Genomic DNA, 18,217 nt, shown 5'->3' with positions numbered 1-18,217 from the left:
TGCTGGAAGAACACAGCAGTTCAGGCAGCATCCGACTATGCTACTTTCTCTCCACCCCCACCCTCCTCTAGCTTATCCCTCCACCCTTCATGCTCTCTGCCTTTATTCCTGATGAAGGGCTTTTGCCCGAAACGTCAATTTTACTGCTCCTTGGATGCTGCCTGAACTGCTGTGCTCTTCCAGCACCACTAATCCAGAATCTGGTTTCCAGCATCTGCAGTCATTGTTTTTACCTAGTTGATTTTAACCCTACTACAAATCGTCTTGCAAGGATGCCTGCCTTGAAGAAGTTTTCCTCCTCTCTCTACAACAATCTCAGGGAGTCCCTCTCCCACTGCAACTCCCAGGTAATTTCCTCTGCCCTGAAGCTCTTCAACCATGTCCTGAAACAAACTCGCTACCACAGCCACATTTGCTTCCTCAGAGGAAGTGGTGGAGGTTAGTGTACAATTACAACATCTAAAAAGCATCTGGATGGGTATATAAATGAGTGGTTTAGAGGGATATGAGCTGAAAATGTGTTGCTGGAAAAGCGCAGCAGGTCAGGTACCATCCAAGGAACAGGAGATTCGACGTTTCGGGCAAAAGCCCTTCATCAGGAATAAAGGCAGAGAGCCTGAAAGGTGGAGAGATAAGCTAGAGGAGGGTGGGGGTGGGGAGAGAGTAGCTTAGTCGGATGCTGCCTGAACTGCTGTGTTCTTCCAGCACCACTAATCCAGAATCTGATTTCCAGCATCTGCCGTCATTGTCTTTACCTCCACCACTTCCTCTAGCAGCTCATTCCAGACATACACTACCTTTGGAATGAAAAAGTTGCCCTTAAGTCACTTTTAATTTTTTTCCTCTCTCACCCTAAACCTACGCCCTCTAGTTCTGGACTCCCCTATCCCAAAGAAAAGACCTTGCCTATTTGCCCTTTCCATGCCACTCATGATTTTACAAACCTCTACAAGATCACCCCTCAGACTCTGACTCCCCAAGGAAAACAATGCTTGTCCAACTGCAGTGTTACAGCCCAACTGTGACACATATACTTGAGTTAGGCTGCTTCCTGGTGCGCCCGAAACGTCAAATTTCCTGTTCCTTGGATGCTGCCTGACCTGCTGCGCTTTTCCAGCAACACATTTTCAGCTCTGATCTCCAGCATCTGCAGACCTCACTTTCTCCTTAGAGGGATATGAGCCAAGTACGGGTAAATGTGATTAGATTTATTGAGGATATCTGGTCAGCATGGCCAATTTGGATTGAAGGATCTGTTTCTATGCTGTACAGCTCTATGGTGCTATGACTCTAGTGAGGCTGGAAGGACAAGCTCATTGAGTTACTTGGAATGTGGAGCACAGAAATGGGCCATTTGGTCCAACTAGTCTGTTCTGTTATTTACTGTGCTTGCAAACCTCCTCCCACTTTAATTCACTAAAATCTATTAACATTTCACTCCATTTCTTTCTCACTTGTATACTTAGCCAGTTTCCCCTTAAATGCATGTTTTGCTATGTATCTCATTTGCTTCTTCTGTTAGCAATTTCCATGGAACATAGAACGTAGAATAATACAGCGCAATAAAGGCCTTTCAGCCCTCGATATTGTGCTGACCTCTTATCCTACTCTCAGATCAAACTAACCTACATACCTTTCATTTTGCTATCATCCATGTGCCTATCCAAGAATCACTTACATGTCCCTAATGTATCTGACTTTCAGCACTCTCTAAATAAAGAGGTTACTCCTGAATATTTGTTAAAAATTATTTATGACTATCTATATCCCCGGCTCTGTAAGTGATCTGCATAGAAGTGGATAAACCTACTCCATGTTTATACCTCACTGAGCACAACTTTGACTTTTATTCTTTCATGTAATAAATAGCAAACAGTCAATGTTTTGAATGCTGGGTTACATGATCATTTAACTAGATAACAGGCAGTGCAAGGATGTTGCTTTTTTAAAGATCTCTAATTTAATTTTTAAAAACCCTATCTACAATCTGTTGTGCTCAGAAAATCACTTTCAATAAACCTGGAACCAAGACAAAAAGCTCATATAGATAGTGATCGTATGAAAAAAAATAAAACAAGCATGTCTGCTTTTATGCTTTATGTTGCCATAGCTAACAGTTTTCTTTTCAACTTCACCATTCTAATTCAACAGAAATATTAAAAGGCAATAAGTGAGGGAAGGATTTTGGTCCTTCAATATTCAATTTTGGAAAAGCAAACTTTTATGAAAAATATATGCACTCACCATTGCCAAAATTCAAATGAAAGGTAGTAATTTAGTTCCAGTTATATTTTAAAACATTACAATCACCTCAGAGTTCATTTGACTGGGAACATGCTTTAATGGTTCGCCATCATTGTTTTAGTTATATAAAAATGGTATATGGTGCAGATTTCTATCATTACAATTCTCTTCTGCTGGAAAAGAATAAGGTTTTCTTTTGAACTCATAACTGAAGTGATCTTGAGGTGCTGTTAAACTTGTAAAATTAGGTGTCTATCTACTGTGCCGGCAGGAATTTTCTTCCAAGCTATGTATTCCTTGAAAATGTTGAGTTTGGAATGTTCCTCCTGTTTCTCTGGTGCAAAGTCATCAAGATAGGAAAGTGGTCTGTGTTTGCCATAGAGAAATGAAGATGGTGGTGGAAAAAGAGGGTGAGGCCTGTCATTCCATCTGTTGTAACGAGGGAGTGTCAAAATCTCTAGCAGAAGGAGGCAGAGTTCCATATGATGAGCCACATTGTGAATCTGGTTCTGGACAATCATTTGAGCAGCAGTCTTGAGCAATGTGGTCCTTTATGATTATGCGAAATGAAAGGCTCCAGTATTTTTGGTTTTAGTTCCGGCTCTGCATCAAACATGTCACTTCCTAAATTAATTCTCATTAGTCTGCTGTGAAGATCAGTCAAATTTACATCCCCATCCATTTTATGGCCGCGATCATTTTTGAAAAGTTCAGTTGATGTTCCAGGGTCCAGTTCTTCTACATGAATGAGGTATCTACAGATCAGTTCTATTAATTCCATCGCTACAGTGAACTCCAATTATTTTATCATTATCTACATCTTCTCATAAGAACTTTCTGATGCTCTGTTTAAACTATAGAATTGTAGCATCATCCGGTACATCAAGTCTAACAGTGTAGATTTTTTGATTGTGTACACTTTTAGGCAAATCCTTCTCTACACAGTAATGAATCATGTGTTAAACCAATAGTCAATCCAAGCTCCACATTCTGCTCTTTGGTTTTAGCTATTAGGTCATTTGGAGAAAACTTCTGATTAGCTGTAAGCCTGTGACTATAGCCCCTTTCAAAGTTCTTGGTTTACATTTTCCAATTGGTATAATGCACTTATCAGGAACCATATACTTGTTCACTGTAGCTTAAAGGAACCCAGTCTTTTTCATATAAACTTTGAAGTATTGTAGAACTACTGCTCCCCCTCTATCCCCAGCACCCAACCTGCTCGAATCGTACAGAACCCAATTTTTTTTCTTTAGACCCATAATTTATTTTCTGTCTCTAATTGCCCTAGACAAGGTGGTCGTGAGCTGCCTTCTTGAATTATCAGAGTCCATGTGGTGTAGGTTGACCCACAGTGTGGTCGTTGAAGAGCTTTGACCCAGCAACACTGAAGGAATAATGGTATATTTCAGGTTACAATGTTGTATGGCTTGGAGGGGTGCTCTTAGATGGTGGTGTTCCTGTGTATCTGTTGACTTAGTTCTTCCCGATTTGCAGTGGTCTTGGGAACATGCTGTTGAGGGTGTCTTGGTGAGTTGTTGCTGTGCATCTTCTGATGTTACACACTGCAAAGGTTCTTGAGAGCTTCCAGGCTTCTATTGGTTCTGCTGGCCTCCAAATGTGTGAAGAAGCCCATAATTAGCCAGTTAGGATAATGGGAATGCTAGGTCATTGAGGATAAGTGGATGGGAGCATGGGAAAAAGGCTCGCTGGGAGTTTTGAGCTCTAGGCAAATCGGATGATGGGGCAGCATGAAACTCTCCTCTGAATTAAGGAATTCTTTATGACAGCTCTCGCCCTTCTCAATTTACACGGGTGAATTAGTGCTTATCTGCTCAGTTATTTCTGATGGTTACTTTCTTTGAATTTTTCTATTTTCCTGGTCAATCAATTTTACCATCATTTTAGGAAGCTCAGAGCAACAGGGCCCTTGGGGTTCTAGTCCACAGACTAAGGGTTGGATAGGCTATTATGGTCTTGAAAATAGGGGTGAGGGTGGGGAGGGTAAGTTGAGGCAGGTAACCTACAGCCTTCAAAAGGTACTTGGATGAACACTTGAAGTGTCATAACATTCAAGATTTTGGGCCCTCTGGAAAAGAGGGACTTGTGTGGGTACTAGCAATTGTTTTGGCAGTATGGAATCAATGGGCCAAAAGGCCTGTTCTATAGCATATCATTCTGTAATCATCTCTCATGTCTCCATACTTCTGAGTGATGTCAAACCAAGGCTTTTTATATTTGATTTCATAAATAATCTTTGAAACAAGGAATGATTAAGATCTTCAGAATTAGCTGACACTTAGACTAATGCAGCACATGATGTTCAGAATGATTGGTACCTTTGTACCTTTTGTAACTTGAATATCTGTTTGAAGATACTTTAGGACGAAAGCTGGGAGGCAGAAGTAACCAGAAAGGCCTCATATACAGTATTTGTCACAGAACAGTGATTGTGCTTCCAAAGTAATTTATTGGATGTGATGAGTTTCAGGACAGCTGATGATGATTAGCTTCTGACCAAGTGTAATTTTTCATTTTAACAGCACATATAACTGCATTTCAAACAGAAGTTATAGTACAGTAGGGACTAGCATGTTAGTGTTAGCTGTTCTGCTGAAGCCAACTGCACTTAGTTCCAATTCCTGAACACTTTGCCTATTTTCTTAATGTTGAGTACTGCAGTAGAATAAAAGATGCCTTGCATTGTCTACAAAGAACTGTGATTGATCATATTGAGGTTTCAGATTAAATGTGTCCTGTAGAATTTTCATTCATCTATACTTCTGATCAATACTTCATGATGTATATGCACTGGTTTCAGTTAATTCAGTGAATGAGAGGGGGTGAATAAGCATCTGATGGAGAAAGGAATTGAGAAGTAAATATGCAGGATGAGATGAAGTAACTGGGAATAGGTACCTGAGAAGCACAAACCCTGGTATGGACTGTAGGGATGAATAACTGGAGTGTATGTTGTAAATTTAAGGTAAACGCAAGCTCATCCAAAGCGCATCAGCTTATATCCAAACTTGCTTCAAATTCCATTTACCCATGACTTAGTGATCTACATTGGCTCCCTATTTGGCAGTGTCTTGAATTTAAAATTCTCATCCTGTTCTTAATCCCAACCATGGGCTTGTGCTCCCTTTTTCTGTAACCTTCTTCAGCACCACATATCTCTGGAATACCTGCACCTCTTCAATCCTGATACACTGGGCATTTTCAAAGCTTAAATAGTGGTGCCTGAATTCGAAGCTCTGGAATTCCTTCCCTAATCCCTTCTCCTTCGCTAATGCTCTCAGCGCCTTTAAAACACCCCCTTAACCTGTCCTTTATTAAACTTTTGGTCAACTGAGCTCATAACTCCTTTTGTGAGTTGGTGTCACTTCATCATCTGATGAAGGAGCGTCGCTCCGAAAGCTAGTGTGCTTCCAATTAAACCTGTTGGACTATAACCTGCTGTTGTGTGGCATCTCCAAATGATGACTGTCAAGCTAAATTGTGTTCAAAACGTAGTGTGAACCATTGGCCTGCTAAATCAGAGAGCAAAAGTAGAACCAGTTACTAACTGAGCTGATGCTGTTTAAGAATCTTTATAAAGAGTTATTTTATTTTTGCTTTTTTAAAATATTGGAGGGACCCTGTTTATTCCTTGCTTGCAGAAAACATGTAGCATTCAAGAAAATACACAGCGCATCAACATTAGGATAACATCTATCTATTTAGACATTAGAATTGATTGGAGTAAGAATTAAGTCAGTGCAGGTAAAATTACCATTGAAAAGGTACATGGAGAAGCAAACACCAACATTAAACCAACCAAACAAAAAATGCAACAGTGTTAAATTCTTTTTAGATTAGATTAGATTACTTACAGTGTGGAAACAGGCCCTTCGGCCCAACAAGTCCGCACCGACCCGCCGAAGCGCAACCCACCCATACCCCTACATATACCCCTTACCTAACACTACGGCAATTTATCATGGCCAATTCACCCAACCCGCACATCTTTGGACAGTGGGAGGAAACCGGAGCACCCGGAGGAAACCCACGCAGACACGGGGAGAACGTGCAAACTCCACACAGTCAGTCGCCTGAGTCGGGAATTGAACCCGGGTCTCCGGCGCTGTGAGGCAGCAGTGCTAACCACTGTGCCACCGTGCCGCCCAACTGTGCCACCGTGCCGCCCAACAAACTTCTTTATCTGAGAAGTTTGTAAAGGTATAAGCTGTTCGCAATAATTTTATTTCCTCATGATCAGTAATGATGTTTGTGTGTTAGTCAATGCAGCTTAGATATTGTCTGAGGTATTATTTTCCGTATTGTAGATCTTGGCTGCTGGTGCAGGCTGGCATTACTAGAAATAGACTTGTGTTTATAGGATGCACTTCATCGTCTCTCGAACATCCCAAATAGTTGTTCTGCCAAATCGGTATATTTTTGAAGTGTAGTCACTGTTGGCATGTAGGAAGTGTGGCAGACAATTTACACATAGCAGGCTGCCACAAACAGCAATGTGATAACAAATGGATCGCCCATTTTAGTAACGTTAGTTCAGAGATATATATTTCCCACAAACTTTTCTAATCTTGAAAAAATGCCGCGTGGTCTTTTTAGCTCATGCTAGAGGGTAGAGAGGCTTGAATTATTCTTAAATTATTAAATGCACAACTTTCTCTCTTAAAAATGGAGAGTGAAAACGTCATGAAAGATAAGCTGTGAAGTTGTATTGTGTTCATGCTTGTACACTGCTTATGCATTTACAACACATATGGACAGTGCTGTGTACAATAGGAATATTGGCCATAATTTTACAGCCTCCCTACCCCAATAAATGGCCATTTAAGGTCCTCTACCTGGTGCTATCAGGTTTTGCCAGCGTTGCTTGAGCACCATAACACAAAGGGACACGGCCCAGTAAAATTTGAACACTTTGTGCAAGCACTGAGGGTGACAAGGGCACGAACTGTACCCAGGCTGGGGGTTTTCAAAGTCCACCACTAAGCGGCTTGGCAGTTGTACGACTGGTCAAGCTGGTTGGGTCCTAAAGGTCATTAGCTGGTAGACCAAATGTGTGGTGGGTGATGAGGGAAACAACAAGAGGGAAAAACGCATGACTCCATCCTTACCAATCTGCCAGCTGCAGGTAGGTAGGAGTGACCGCCGTGCAGTCCTCTTGGAGACAAAGTCCCACATTCACATTGAGAATACTCCCCGTCGTGTCGTGTGGCGCTATTGTTGTGCTAAATGGGACAGACTTTAAATAGATCCAGCAACTCAAGGCTTGTCATCCATGAGGCTCTGTGGGCCACCATCTGCAACTTCATGGCCTGGCAAGTCAGGAGTGTGATCGCATACTCCCCACTTGGCTGGATGAGTGCAGCTCCAACAAAGTGATAGTTTTAAGCTGGTTGGAGGAAAGTATAGAGGGGATGTCAGAGGTGGATTCTTTATACAGAGAGTTGTGAGAGCATGGAATGCGTTGCCAGCAGCAGTTGTAGAAGCGAGGTCATTGGGGATATTTAAGAGACTGCTGGACATGCATATGGTCACAGAAATTTGACGGTTCGTACATTAGGTTTACCTGACATGAGAACCTGTTCTGTGCTGTGCTGTACTGTTCTATGTTCTATAAAACTCAGGAAGCTTGACACCATCCAGGAAAAAAGCAACCTGCTTGATTGGCACAACATCCACTCCCTCCATCACTGACAGTCAGTAGCAGCAGTGTATACTATCGTCAAGCTGCTGATAATTCACCAAAGATTCTTCAACAGCCCCTTCCAAGCCAATGACCACTTCCATCTCGAAAGTCGAGGGCAGAAAATACATGCTACTCACTACCCTGACTTGGAAATTTATCACTGTGGCTGGGTCAACATCCTCAAATTCCCTTCTGAAGAGCATGCTGGGTCTGTATATCGCAGGTAGATTGCAGTGACTCATGAAGGCAGTTCACCGCCACCTTTTTAACGGATGGACAATTAATGCTGGCCTGAATGTATAATTGAATGAATTACAATAATGACAGTCTTGGATGAAGAAGGAATAGTATAAATGATATTCTGTGTCCCATGCTGAGCATGCTCAGCAAATACTACATCCAGTAGAAAGCTCCACTTACAAACCAACCCAACAAGACCTGTCTGGTTAACTCTTCCTATCCTGACTTCACTTGTCTGCACTCACCTTGAATCTTGGAGAAAGTGAGCTCTGCAGATGCTGGTGATCAGAGTCGAAGAGTGTGGTGCTGGAAAAGCACAGCCTGTCAGGCAGCATCCGAGGAGCAGGAGAATCGATGTTTTGAGCATAAGCTCGCCATCAAGAATCCTGATGAAGGGCTTATGCTTGAAATGTTGCATCTCTTGTTTCTCGGATGCTGCCTGACTGGCTCACCTTGAATCTGCTGCTCCAGCACCTCCTGTAGTCCTGGCTGAAGCTACCTTATGCCTCAGAGATTGGAGGGCATGACTTCAGACCTGAGAACGGTCAATCTGATCATGGCCTTGAGGGTTTAGTAAAGTTCCTTGCCACTTTCTGGATGGTGAGTACAGCCACCATGTAGTAGCCTGGCCACAATTTATTTTAAGCATAGTATTTCTTCAGTTGCCTTCACTGCTGTGTTTTCATTTCTTTACAGACCAGTATAAAAGAAGGATTTTTACTGAAGCAAACCAGCTCATTTCAACGCTGGAAAAGAAGATACTTCAAGCTGCGGGGAAGGACGCTTTATTATGCCAAGGATTCAAAGGTAAAAATAAGCAGACAAAAGTATCCAGCTTGTTGCCGTCATACTGATGTGTCTTGATCAACGATTTGGAAAATGAGTTCATCACATACTCCGCAAACTCCACCACTTGAAAAGAAAGATCCATGTGTCCGTACACCTGTTTGTGTCTGTTGTCTCATCATTTCATCCCAATGCATTTGAAAGCTAATTAAATACTTCAGAAGTGTGGTCACCATTCTAATGTAGGAATTGCAGCACCTAATGTTTATACAGCAACTTACACAACAGAGCAGTATGTTGAGGAGCACCTGACCATGTTACTAGTAGGATTCCAAACAGAAATTGCTGTTCAGAAGAAAGGTTACTGGACTTGTTATCTCTACTTTCCGCTGTAGCAGCGATTTCTGTTTTTATTCCTGGTTTCCAGCATTCAGAGTTTTTTTTTTAACCAGTAGAATTGTTACTGACCAGTTTGCACAGAAGAAATCTTTTGCTTTTCTTTGAAACTGAGTTGTATTGACTGGAAGATGAAAAATTAAGGTACCTGTGCAAGTTTCTTTTTAAACTTTTTAAAAACTTTGTGCTGAATGGCCTCCTCAGAATAGCAGTTAATCAGTATATTTATGTCACAATCATTCTCAGATTCTTCAAGTGCTTGTTTTGTGTATTCAAGTGGCACCCGCATTGACTAGTTGACAGCTCATTCAATATCTTTTGTGCCACACACTGACTCACTGCTTTCCATTTTGCTTGTTTGTGGGCCTCCGACCTTTATTTCGTATTTGACACCTGCTGTTCACAAAACCTCTGGCATATTGAGAAAATTACTGATCTGACACAAGAGCTTATTTAGTAAATTAAGACATGAAGATGTTGACTTCTGTGAATGAGCTTACTAACCAAGCTTCCATGTCACGATCCTTTGTTTGGGTTTAAATGTTTGCTTTTTCCTTCATTATCCTGTTTAAACAATATATTTGGAAGATTTGTACAGCTCATGCAAGTATTTTCATTAAGGATTTTTTTGACAAACCCTTTTGCACGATGGAGGTTAGAGTTGGGCACAGATGGGCCTTGGGACTGCGAGGAAGCCCCAGCATACGTGCATCTGTGGCACTTATGTAAGAAGTTTAAATTAATCTAGATTGCTAGTTTTACTTTGCCTAGATTGTTCTATGTCCCAACAACACTGCATCAGATGGCAAAACGCACAACTACATCAGTAATTTACTTATACTTACCAAAGTTCTTACACAGATGTATTTGGAGCTGAACAGCATGAAGAAAATCATGTGTCTGTGTGTACCCACTGCATGCCTTGACATAATGTGCCCTTGCCATCCCAGCAGTGTTCACCTACTCCTCGTGAATACTGAACAGTGGAGTGGGTGAATAGTTGGAGTTGGAGGTGACGATGGGGATGGATAAGGTGTAAGTGTTGTTGGGAGAGGTGTTTTGGTGGGAAATTGACAGCGCCATGTAAAACCATCAAAGCTGATAAAGTGAAAAGAGTAGCATGGTGACTTAACGGTTAACACTGCTGCCTCTCACTGCCTGGGACCTGGGTTTGATTCCATCCTTGGGTGACTGTCTGTGTGGAATTGACATATTCTCCACGTGCTTGTGAGAGTTTCGTCTAGGTGCTCTGGTTTCCTCCAACAGTCCAAAGATGTGCATGTTAAGTAGATTGGCCGTGCTAAATTGCCCATAGTGTCCAGGGATGTGCAAGCTAGATGGATTAGCCATGAAAAATGCAGAGTTACAGGGATAGAGTGGGGGAGTAGGTTTGGATGGGATGTTGTTTGGAGGGGCGGTGTGGAGTCGATGGACCAAATGCCCTGCTTTGACACTATAGGAATTCTATGATTCTTAGGACAGATTTCAGGGAAGGTTGATGATGAGCTAAAGGATTGTGATTTTGACGGGATTTGTAATTGTAAATTGTTTGACTTTGTTCTTCTCTGCATCCCTGTTGGAGCTTGCGTCACAATCTCCAAAGGTTCCAGGACAATTGTAAGAGGTTGGTTTGCAATGCAGTCTGCGTGGGTTTAACATTTCCAACATTGACTTGAAGATCTGGGCCAGACTTTGTTTGTACCATTGGTCAAGATCACGATGAGATGTGTGCACAGTTTGTACCATTAGTCAGGGTCACGATGAGATGTGTACACGGTTTGTACCATCGGTCAGGGTCATAGTGAGATGTGTACATGGTTTGTGCTGTTGGTCAGGGTCACAGTGAGATGTGTACCTGGTTTGTACTGTTGGTCAGAGTCACGGTGAAATGTGTACATGGTTTGTACTGTTGGTCAGGGTCACGGTGAAATGTGTACATGGTTTGTGCTGTTGGTCAGGGTCACGGTGAAATGTGTACATGGTTTGTAATGTTGGTCAGGGTCACGGTGAAATGTGTACCTGGTTTGTAATGTTGGTCAGGGTCATGGTAAATGTGTACAGTTGTATCATGGGTTGCGGTCGCGATGAGATGTCTACACTGTTTTTGCCATTGATCAGGGTCACTGTGATGTGTACACGTTTTGTACTGTCAGTCAGGGTCACGCTGAGATGTATACACAGTATGTACCGTCAGTGAGGGTCATCGTGAGATGTGTGCACTGTTTGTACAGCGAGCTGCCGGTTTTGACAGGCTGACCTTTAATGGTGTGAATAATTTCATGGTGCTATTACAGCATAGAGCCGTTGATCAGAGATGTTGCTCATTTCTGTGCAATAGCTGTTACATTTGGGATTTACCTGTTAAATTTGTGGCAAATAGTTTTATCGGAGGCTGGTTACCCATGAGTTTGAGAAAGGTTGACTGTGAAAGTTGATCCAAAAGAATCAATCTTGTTTCATTGTGCTGATAATGAGGTCACTTGTGGACTGCCAGGAATATGAGCTAAGCTACTGAAGTCACCCGAAGGCATTTATATTACAGTATCTGTAAACTCACACAATTTGATGATGATTATTATTGACAAATTCTAACTCCTGTCATTTTGAGTGTCAGTGATTTTACAATTGCGAAAGGACCGGTTTAATCTAAGTGGAAAGCCTTGCATTTCACAATCTTTCCAAAGTGCTTTACGTCTCATAAACTGATTTTCATGTGTCATCTGTACTACTGCGTGAGAAATGCGACAGACACTTTATACACAGCACAATCTCATAAACAGCACCATAATAATGACTTGATAATCTGATTTTACTCGTTTTGTTTGAGGGTTAGAAGTTCATCAACACACTGGCCAGAACTCGTTTTTTTTTAAATTTTTTTAATGCTGTGTTGCAGGAATTTTCTTCATTTGAGAGATCAGGCAGTTTAAGGTTTGAAATGATGGAGGAACACGCAAACATTAGCAGGAGTAAGCCACTCGATTTTCTGAGCTTGCTCTGCCCTTCAGTGGGTTTGTGGCCTATCTGGTTGTAATTGCAAGTCTGTTTTCCTTTCTGCTCATCATTAACCTCAGCTTTGAATACATTAAATTACTCCAACCTCTCTGAGGAAGAGAATTACACAAATTTGCTGCATTTTGGGAAAGCAAATCTTAGCAGGATTTATACACTTAATGATAAGGTCCTAGGGAGTGTTGCTGAACAAAGAGACCTTGGAGTGCAGGTTCATAGCTCCTTGAATGTGGAGTCGCATGTAATAGGATAGTGAAGAAGACATTTGGTATGCTTTCCTTTATTGGTCAGAGTATTGAGTACAGTAGTTAGGTGGTCATGTTGCGGCTGTACAGGACATTGGTTAGGCCACTGTTGGAATATTGCATGCAATTCTGGTCTCCTTCCTATCGGAAAGATGTTGTGAAACTTGAAAGTGTTCAGAAAAGATTTACATGGATGTTGCCAGGTTTGGAGGATCTGAGCTACAGGGAGAGGCTGAACAGGCTGGGGCTGTTTTCCCTGGAGCATCGGAGGCTGAGAGGTGACCTTATAGAGGTTTACAAAATTATGAGGGGCATGGATAGAATAAATAGGCAAAGTCTTTTCCCTGGGATTGGGGAGTCCAGAACGAGAGGGCACAGGTTTAGGGTGAGAGGGGAAAGATATAAAAGAGACCTAAGGGGCAACTTTTTCACGCAGAGGGTGGTACGTGTATGGAATGAGCTGCCAGAGGATGTGGTGGAGGCTGGTACAATTGCAGCATTTAAGAGGCATTTAGATGAGTATATGAATAGGAAGGGTTTGAAGGGATATGGGCCGGGTGCCAGCAGGTGGGACCAAATTGGGTTGGGATATCTGGTCGGTATGGACATGTTTCCATGCTGTACATCTCTATGACTCCATCTCCATTTTAAAACAATTAACATTGTGACATCAATACGAGCAGGATAGTACGTTATCTAAAGTAATGAGACAGTAAGTATAAAAGATGACTATTAAGGCTTTCACAGCATTATGTGACCACGATATCTGCACTGATCTGATTGCCTACATTCCAATCCCTTTCACCCATATGTAGCCATGCTTTCAAGATTGAGAGAGAATATGATTGCGTTATCCAGTCACTACCTGGATAGCTTGGTAGATTAAGTCTGTAAGTTAGTTGGCTGAGCTGGAAGGCTTGTTTTCAGAGGTTTTGTCACCATGATTAGGTGACATCATCAGTGAGAGTCTCCAGTGAAGCGCTGGTGGTATGTCCCGCCTCTCTATTTATAGGTCTTGGTTCCTTAAGGTGGGTGATGTCACTTCCAGTTCTTTTTTTCAAGAGAAGGTAGATAGGATCTAAATTGATGTGTTTATTAGTGGAATTCTGGTTAGAATCCCACACCTCTAAGAATTCTCGTGCGTGTCTTTGTTGTGCCTGTCCTAGGATATGTGTGTTGTCCCAGTGTGGTGTCCTTCTTTGACTATATGTATGGGAACTAGTTATAGTGGGTTGTGTCTTTTGGCGGCTAGTTGATATTCATGTATTCTGGTGACAAGTTTCCTGCCTGCACCAATCAACCACACCACCCTGTGGCCCAACATTTCAACTCCCCCTCCCACTCTGCCGAGGACATGGAGGTCCTGGGCCTCCTTCACCGCTGCTCCCTCACCACCAGACGCCTGGAGGAAGAATGCCTCATCTTCCGCCTCGGAACACTTCAACCCCAGGGCATCAATGTGGACTTCAAAAGTTTGCTCATTTCCCCTTCCCCCACCTCACCCCAGTTCCAAACTTCCAGCTCAGCACTGTCACCATGACTTGTCCTAGCTGCCTATCTTCTTTTCCACCTATCAACTCCACCCACCGCCCCCCCCCTCCCCCGGCCTATCGCCTTCATCCCCTCCCTCAATCACCTATTATACTCTATGCTACTTTCTCCCCACCCCCACCCTCCTCTCCCTTATCCCTCCACCCTTCAGGCACTCTGCCTGTATGCAAGGTTTGTAGCTCAGGTTGAGGTTTAGGGTGTAAGTTTGCTCGCTGAGCTGGAGGTTTGATATCCAGACGTATCATTACCTGGCTAGGTCTAAATCTCTGCCTGTATTCCTGATGAAGGGCTTTTGTCTGAAACGTCGATTTTATTGCTCCTCAGCTGCCGCCTGAACGGCTGTGCTTTTCCAGCACCACTCTAATCTAAACCCTGTCTGATGTAATGCTTTTTACAGTTCTTGCATGGTATCTTGGAAATTACGATAGACTTGCTGGTAATATCTAATGGATCCTTTTAGTTTCATTAGTCGCTGTTTAAGTGTGTTGGTTGGTTTGTGGGCTACCATGATGCCAAGGAGTCTGAGTGTTCTGGAAATCATTTCTGATATGTCTTTAAAGTAAGGAAATGTGGCTATAGTTTTTGGTTGCTTTTATCTGTTTGTTTGGATTTGTTTCTGAAGAATCCACGGATTGTGTTTATTGGGTACCCGTTTTTCTTGAAATGTTCTTCGGAGATTCTCACCCGAAGAGTTACCAAGTTTCATCAAAATGCCATAAGCCATAGAAGCAGAATTAGGCCATTCAGCCCTCGAGTCTGCTCCGCAATTCGATCATGACTGATATGTTTCTCAGTCCTGCCTTCTTCTTATAACCCTTCATCCCCATACTAATCCAGAACCTATTTATCCCTGCCTTATATGCACTCGGTTACTTGGCCTCCACAGCCTTCTGTGGCAATGAGTTCCACAGATTGACCACGCTTTGGCTGAAGAAATTTCTTCTCCCCTCCATTTTAAAGGATCATCCCTCCATTCTGAGGTCGTACCTAGTTTCTCCCACTGGTGGAAGCATCTTCTCCACTTCCACTCGACACAGGCCTCTCAGTGTCCTGAAGAAGGGCTTATGCCCGAAACGTCGAATCTCCTGTTCCTTGGATGCTGCCTGACCTGCTGCACTTTTCCAGCAACACATTTTCAGCACAGGCCTCTCAGTATTCTGTAAGTTTCAACGAGAGCCCCCTTGCTCTTCTAAACTCCATCAAGTACAGACTCCTCAACTATTTCTCATGGGACAAGCCCCTCATCTCTGGGATCATTCTTGTAAACCTCTTTGGAACTCCTTCCAGTGCCAACACACTTTCTTTTGATATGGGCCCAAACTGTTGACAGTATTCCAAATGAGGTCCACCCAAAGCCTTGTTTAGCCTCAGCTTTGCATCTCTCTTGTTTATTGTGGCCTTTTGAAATGAATGGTAACATTGCATTTGCCTTCCGAACTGCTGGCTGAACCTTTATGTTAAAAACATGTTGTACACCCTTGTGGAGGAACAGGAAGAAAAATTCAGGTGACAACATAGGCAGTGTGTTTTTGCCTGGGCTTAACTTATTTAGACTATTCAGAAGTGATGCCAGTCAAGTCTAGGTGGTGTTCAAGTCAGATGACCTTGATCTTTCCAGGAAATCCAGATATGACCTTGAAAGGCCAATAGAGATGCCAAGAGACGATGCTGAACTGAGCTAGTGACCCAAACTAACCACACGGACAGCTGTTGCTTGTGGCGAAGCTTGTATGACATAATGTGTTACAAAGTGGAGCAGAAGAGAATAACAGACAAAATACATCCTTCCCTGATGTGCACAATGCATTTTATATTCATTTCGAATAGAAGGCTAGTGTAACAGTGTCACCTGACAGCCTCAGATGTACCTATTCCCTCAGTCACTGCTGCAGCCATCAGATTGGCCTTTTTGAGAGTGAAGACACAAAAAGCGAGTGGCCCAAATGGAGTCCCTGGTACTGCACTCAGATCGTGCACAGACCAGCTGACAGGAGTCTTTGCTGACATCTTTAATCTGTCCGTACTATGATCTGAAGCCCCCACCTACTTCAAGAAGACCACCATCATCCCTGCACCAAAGAAAACTCATGCAGCATGCCTCAATGACTACCGCCCGGCAGCTGTGACCTCCATAATTGTGAAGTGCTTTGAGAGGTTAATGATGGCTCATTTCTGCTCTAGCTGAAAATGTGTTGCTGGAAAAGCGCAGCAGGTCAGGCAGCATCCAAGGAACAGGAGATTCGACGTTTCGGACATAAGCCCTTCTTCAGGAATCATTTCTGCTCTATCCTCCTAGCCTGCCTTGAACCCTTGCAATTTGTCTACGGTCGCAGCGGCTCCACCGCAGACGCTATCTCCCTCGTCCGATGCTCATCCCTGGAGTATCTGGATAACATAGATACCTACATCAGACTCCTACTCATTGAATACAGCTCCACCTTTGACATTATAATTCCAATCAAACTAATCTCCAAACTCTGAGACCTAGGTCTTTGCTCCATGCTCTGCAACTGGATCCTTGACTTTCTGACCCACAGACTGCAATCACTGAGAATAGGCAACAGCACGATGTCCACGACAATCCTCAACACTAGTGCCAGGTACGATTGCATACTCGACCCCTTACTGCATCCCCTGTGCACTCATGACTCTGTGGCTAGATTTCATCCTAACACCATCTCCAAGTTCACTGACGACACCACTATTGTAGGCCAGACCTCAAACAATGTGGCAGTATACAGGAAAGAATCACAGTGCTTGGTGGTGTGACGTAAAGATAACAATCTCACCTTCAATGTCAGCAAAGCAAAAGAACTGGTCATTGACTTCAGGAAGCAAGGTGGAATGCTTGCCCCTGTCTCTACGTCATAGGAGCTGAGGTGGAGATGGTTGAGCGCGTCAAGTTCCGAGGAGTGACAACCATCGAAAATCTGACCGTGTCCACCCATGCTGATGATACGGTCAAGAAAGCGCAATGCCTCTACTTCCTCAGGAGGCTAAGGAAATTCAGCACGTCTGTAAAGATTTATCGATTTTTGTAGGTGCACCACAGAAAGCATTCCATCTGGGTGTATCACAGCCAGGTATGGCACCTGCTCTGCGCAGGAACGTAAGAAACTGCAGAAGGTTGTGAACGCAGCACAGTCCATCACGTAAGCCAACCTTCCATCCATTGACTTCATCTATACGTTTTGCTGTCTTAGAAAAGCAGCAAACATAATCAAAGACCCATCCTACCCAATTATAATCTCTTCCAACCTCTTCTGTCAGACAGAGATACAAAAGCTTAAACACAGGTACCGACAGGTTCAAGAAAAGCTTCTTCCTGGTTATTAAACTTCTGAAAGGACTTCACGTTTTTAAACTTAACATTGACCTCACTGTTTGTCCACCTTCTCTGCAGTTGTACATTGTATTCTCGCTCCGTTCTGTTAGCCTTATGCACTTTTATCTGGTGTGATCTGCCTGTACTGCACACAAAACAAAACTTTTCACTGTATATGTAACAATAATAAATCAAATCAAAGGAGAAAAGAACCTTAGTCAGACCTCTCCATTCAATAAAAGTTCAACACTCTTTCCTTTTTCTGTATCCCTGAACATCCTGTCATCCTTTTCCTAACGTCATGATCCTGTTGAAGACCATTAATGTTGAAAGAGCAATCTATTCGCCCTACAATTCTTTGGCTGGATAATGCCACAATATCTCGTGTTAAATGAAAAAAAAAGCAAACACTATTAACACACATAAACATATGTTCTGAACTTAATTCTACTTTTTCTTCTCCCACCTCCATTCGAGTTTCTTTATACATAACAGGGACCCAGGTTCACTTCCACCCTCAGGAGACTGTCTGAATGGATTTTGCACATTCTCCTGGTGCCTGTGTGGGTTTCCTCCAGCTTTGGTTTCCTTCCACAATCCGAAGATGTGCAGGTTAGATGGATTGGCCATGCTAAATTGCTCATAATGTCCAGGGATGATGTATAAATTAATTGGATTAGCCACGGGGAATGCAGGGTTATATGGGTAGGATAG

The 18,217-nt window shown here is 42.8% G+C and overlaps 1 protein-coding gene across 4 annotated transcripts in view; it reads left to right on the top strand.

Moving 5' to 3' along the window:
• Positions 1–18,217, top strand: part of dgkh (diacylglycerol kinase, eta) — a 570,460-nt gene that overhangs the window by 207,486 nt on the left and 344,757 nt on the right. For all 4 annotated transcript variants that reach the window (XM_060832853.1, XM_060832854.1, XM_060832851.1 and 1 more), the window contains one exon: positions 8,885–8,995. In XM_060832853.1, coding sequence (XP_060688836.1) covers positions 8,885–8,995 — 111 coding nt within the window. The remainder of the gene's footprint in view (positions 1–8,884; positions 8,996–18,217) is intronic.

The sequence above is a fragment of the Hemiscyllium ocellatum genome, chromosome 12, assembly GCF_020745735.1.
Source record: "Hemiscyllium ocellatum isolate sHemOce1 chromosome 12, sHemOce1.pat.X.cur, whole genome shotgun sequence".
Classification (NCBI taxonomy): Eukaryota; Metazoa; Chordata; class Chondrichthyes; order Orectolobiformes; family Hemiscylliidae; genus Hemiscyllium; species Hemiscyllium ocellatum.
The sequence above is the reverse complement of the archived record's forward strand: the minus strand, read 5'-3'. Positions and strand labels throughout refer to the sequence as shown.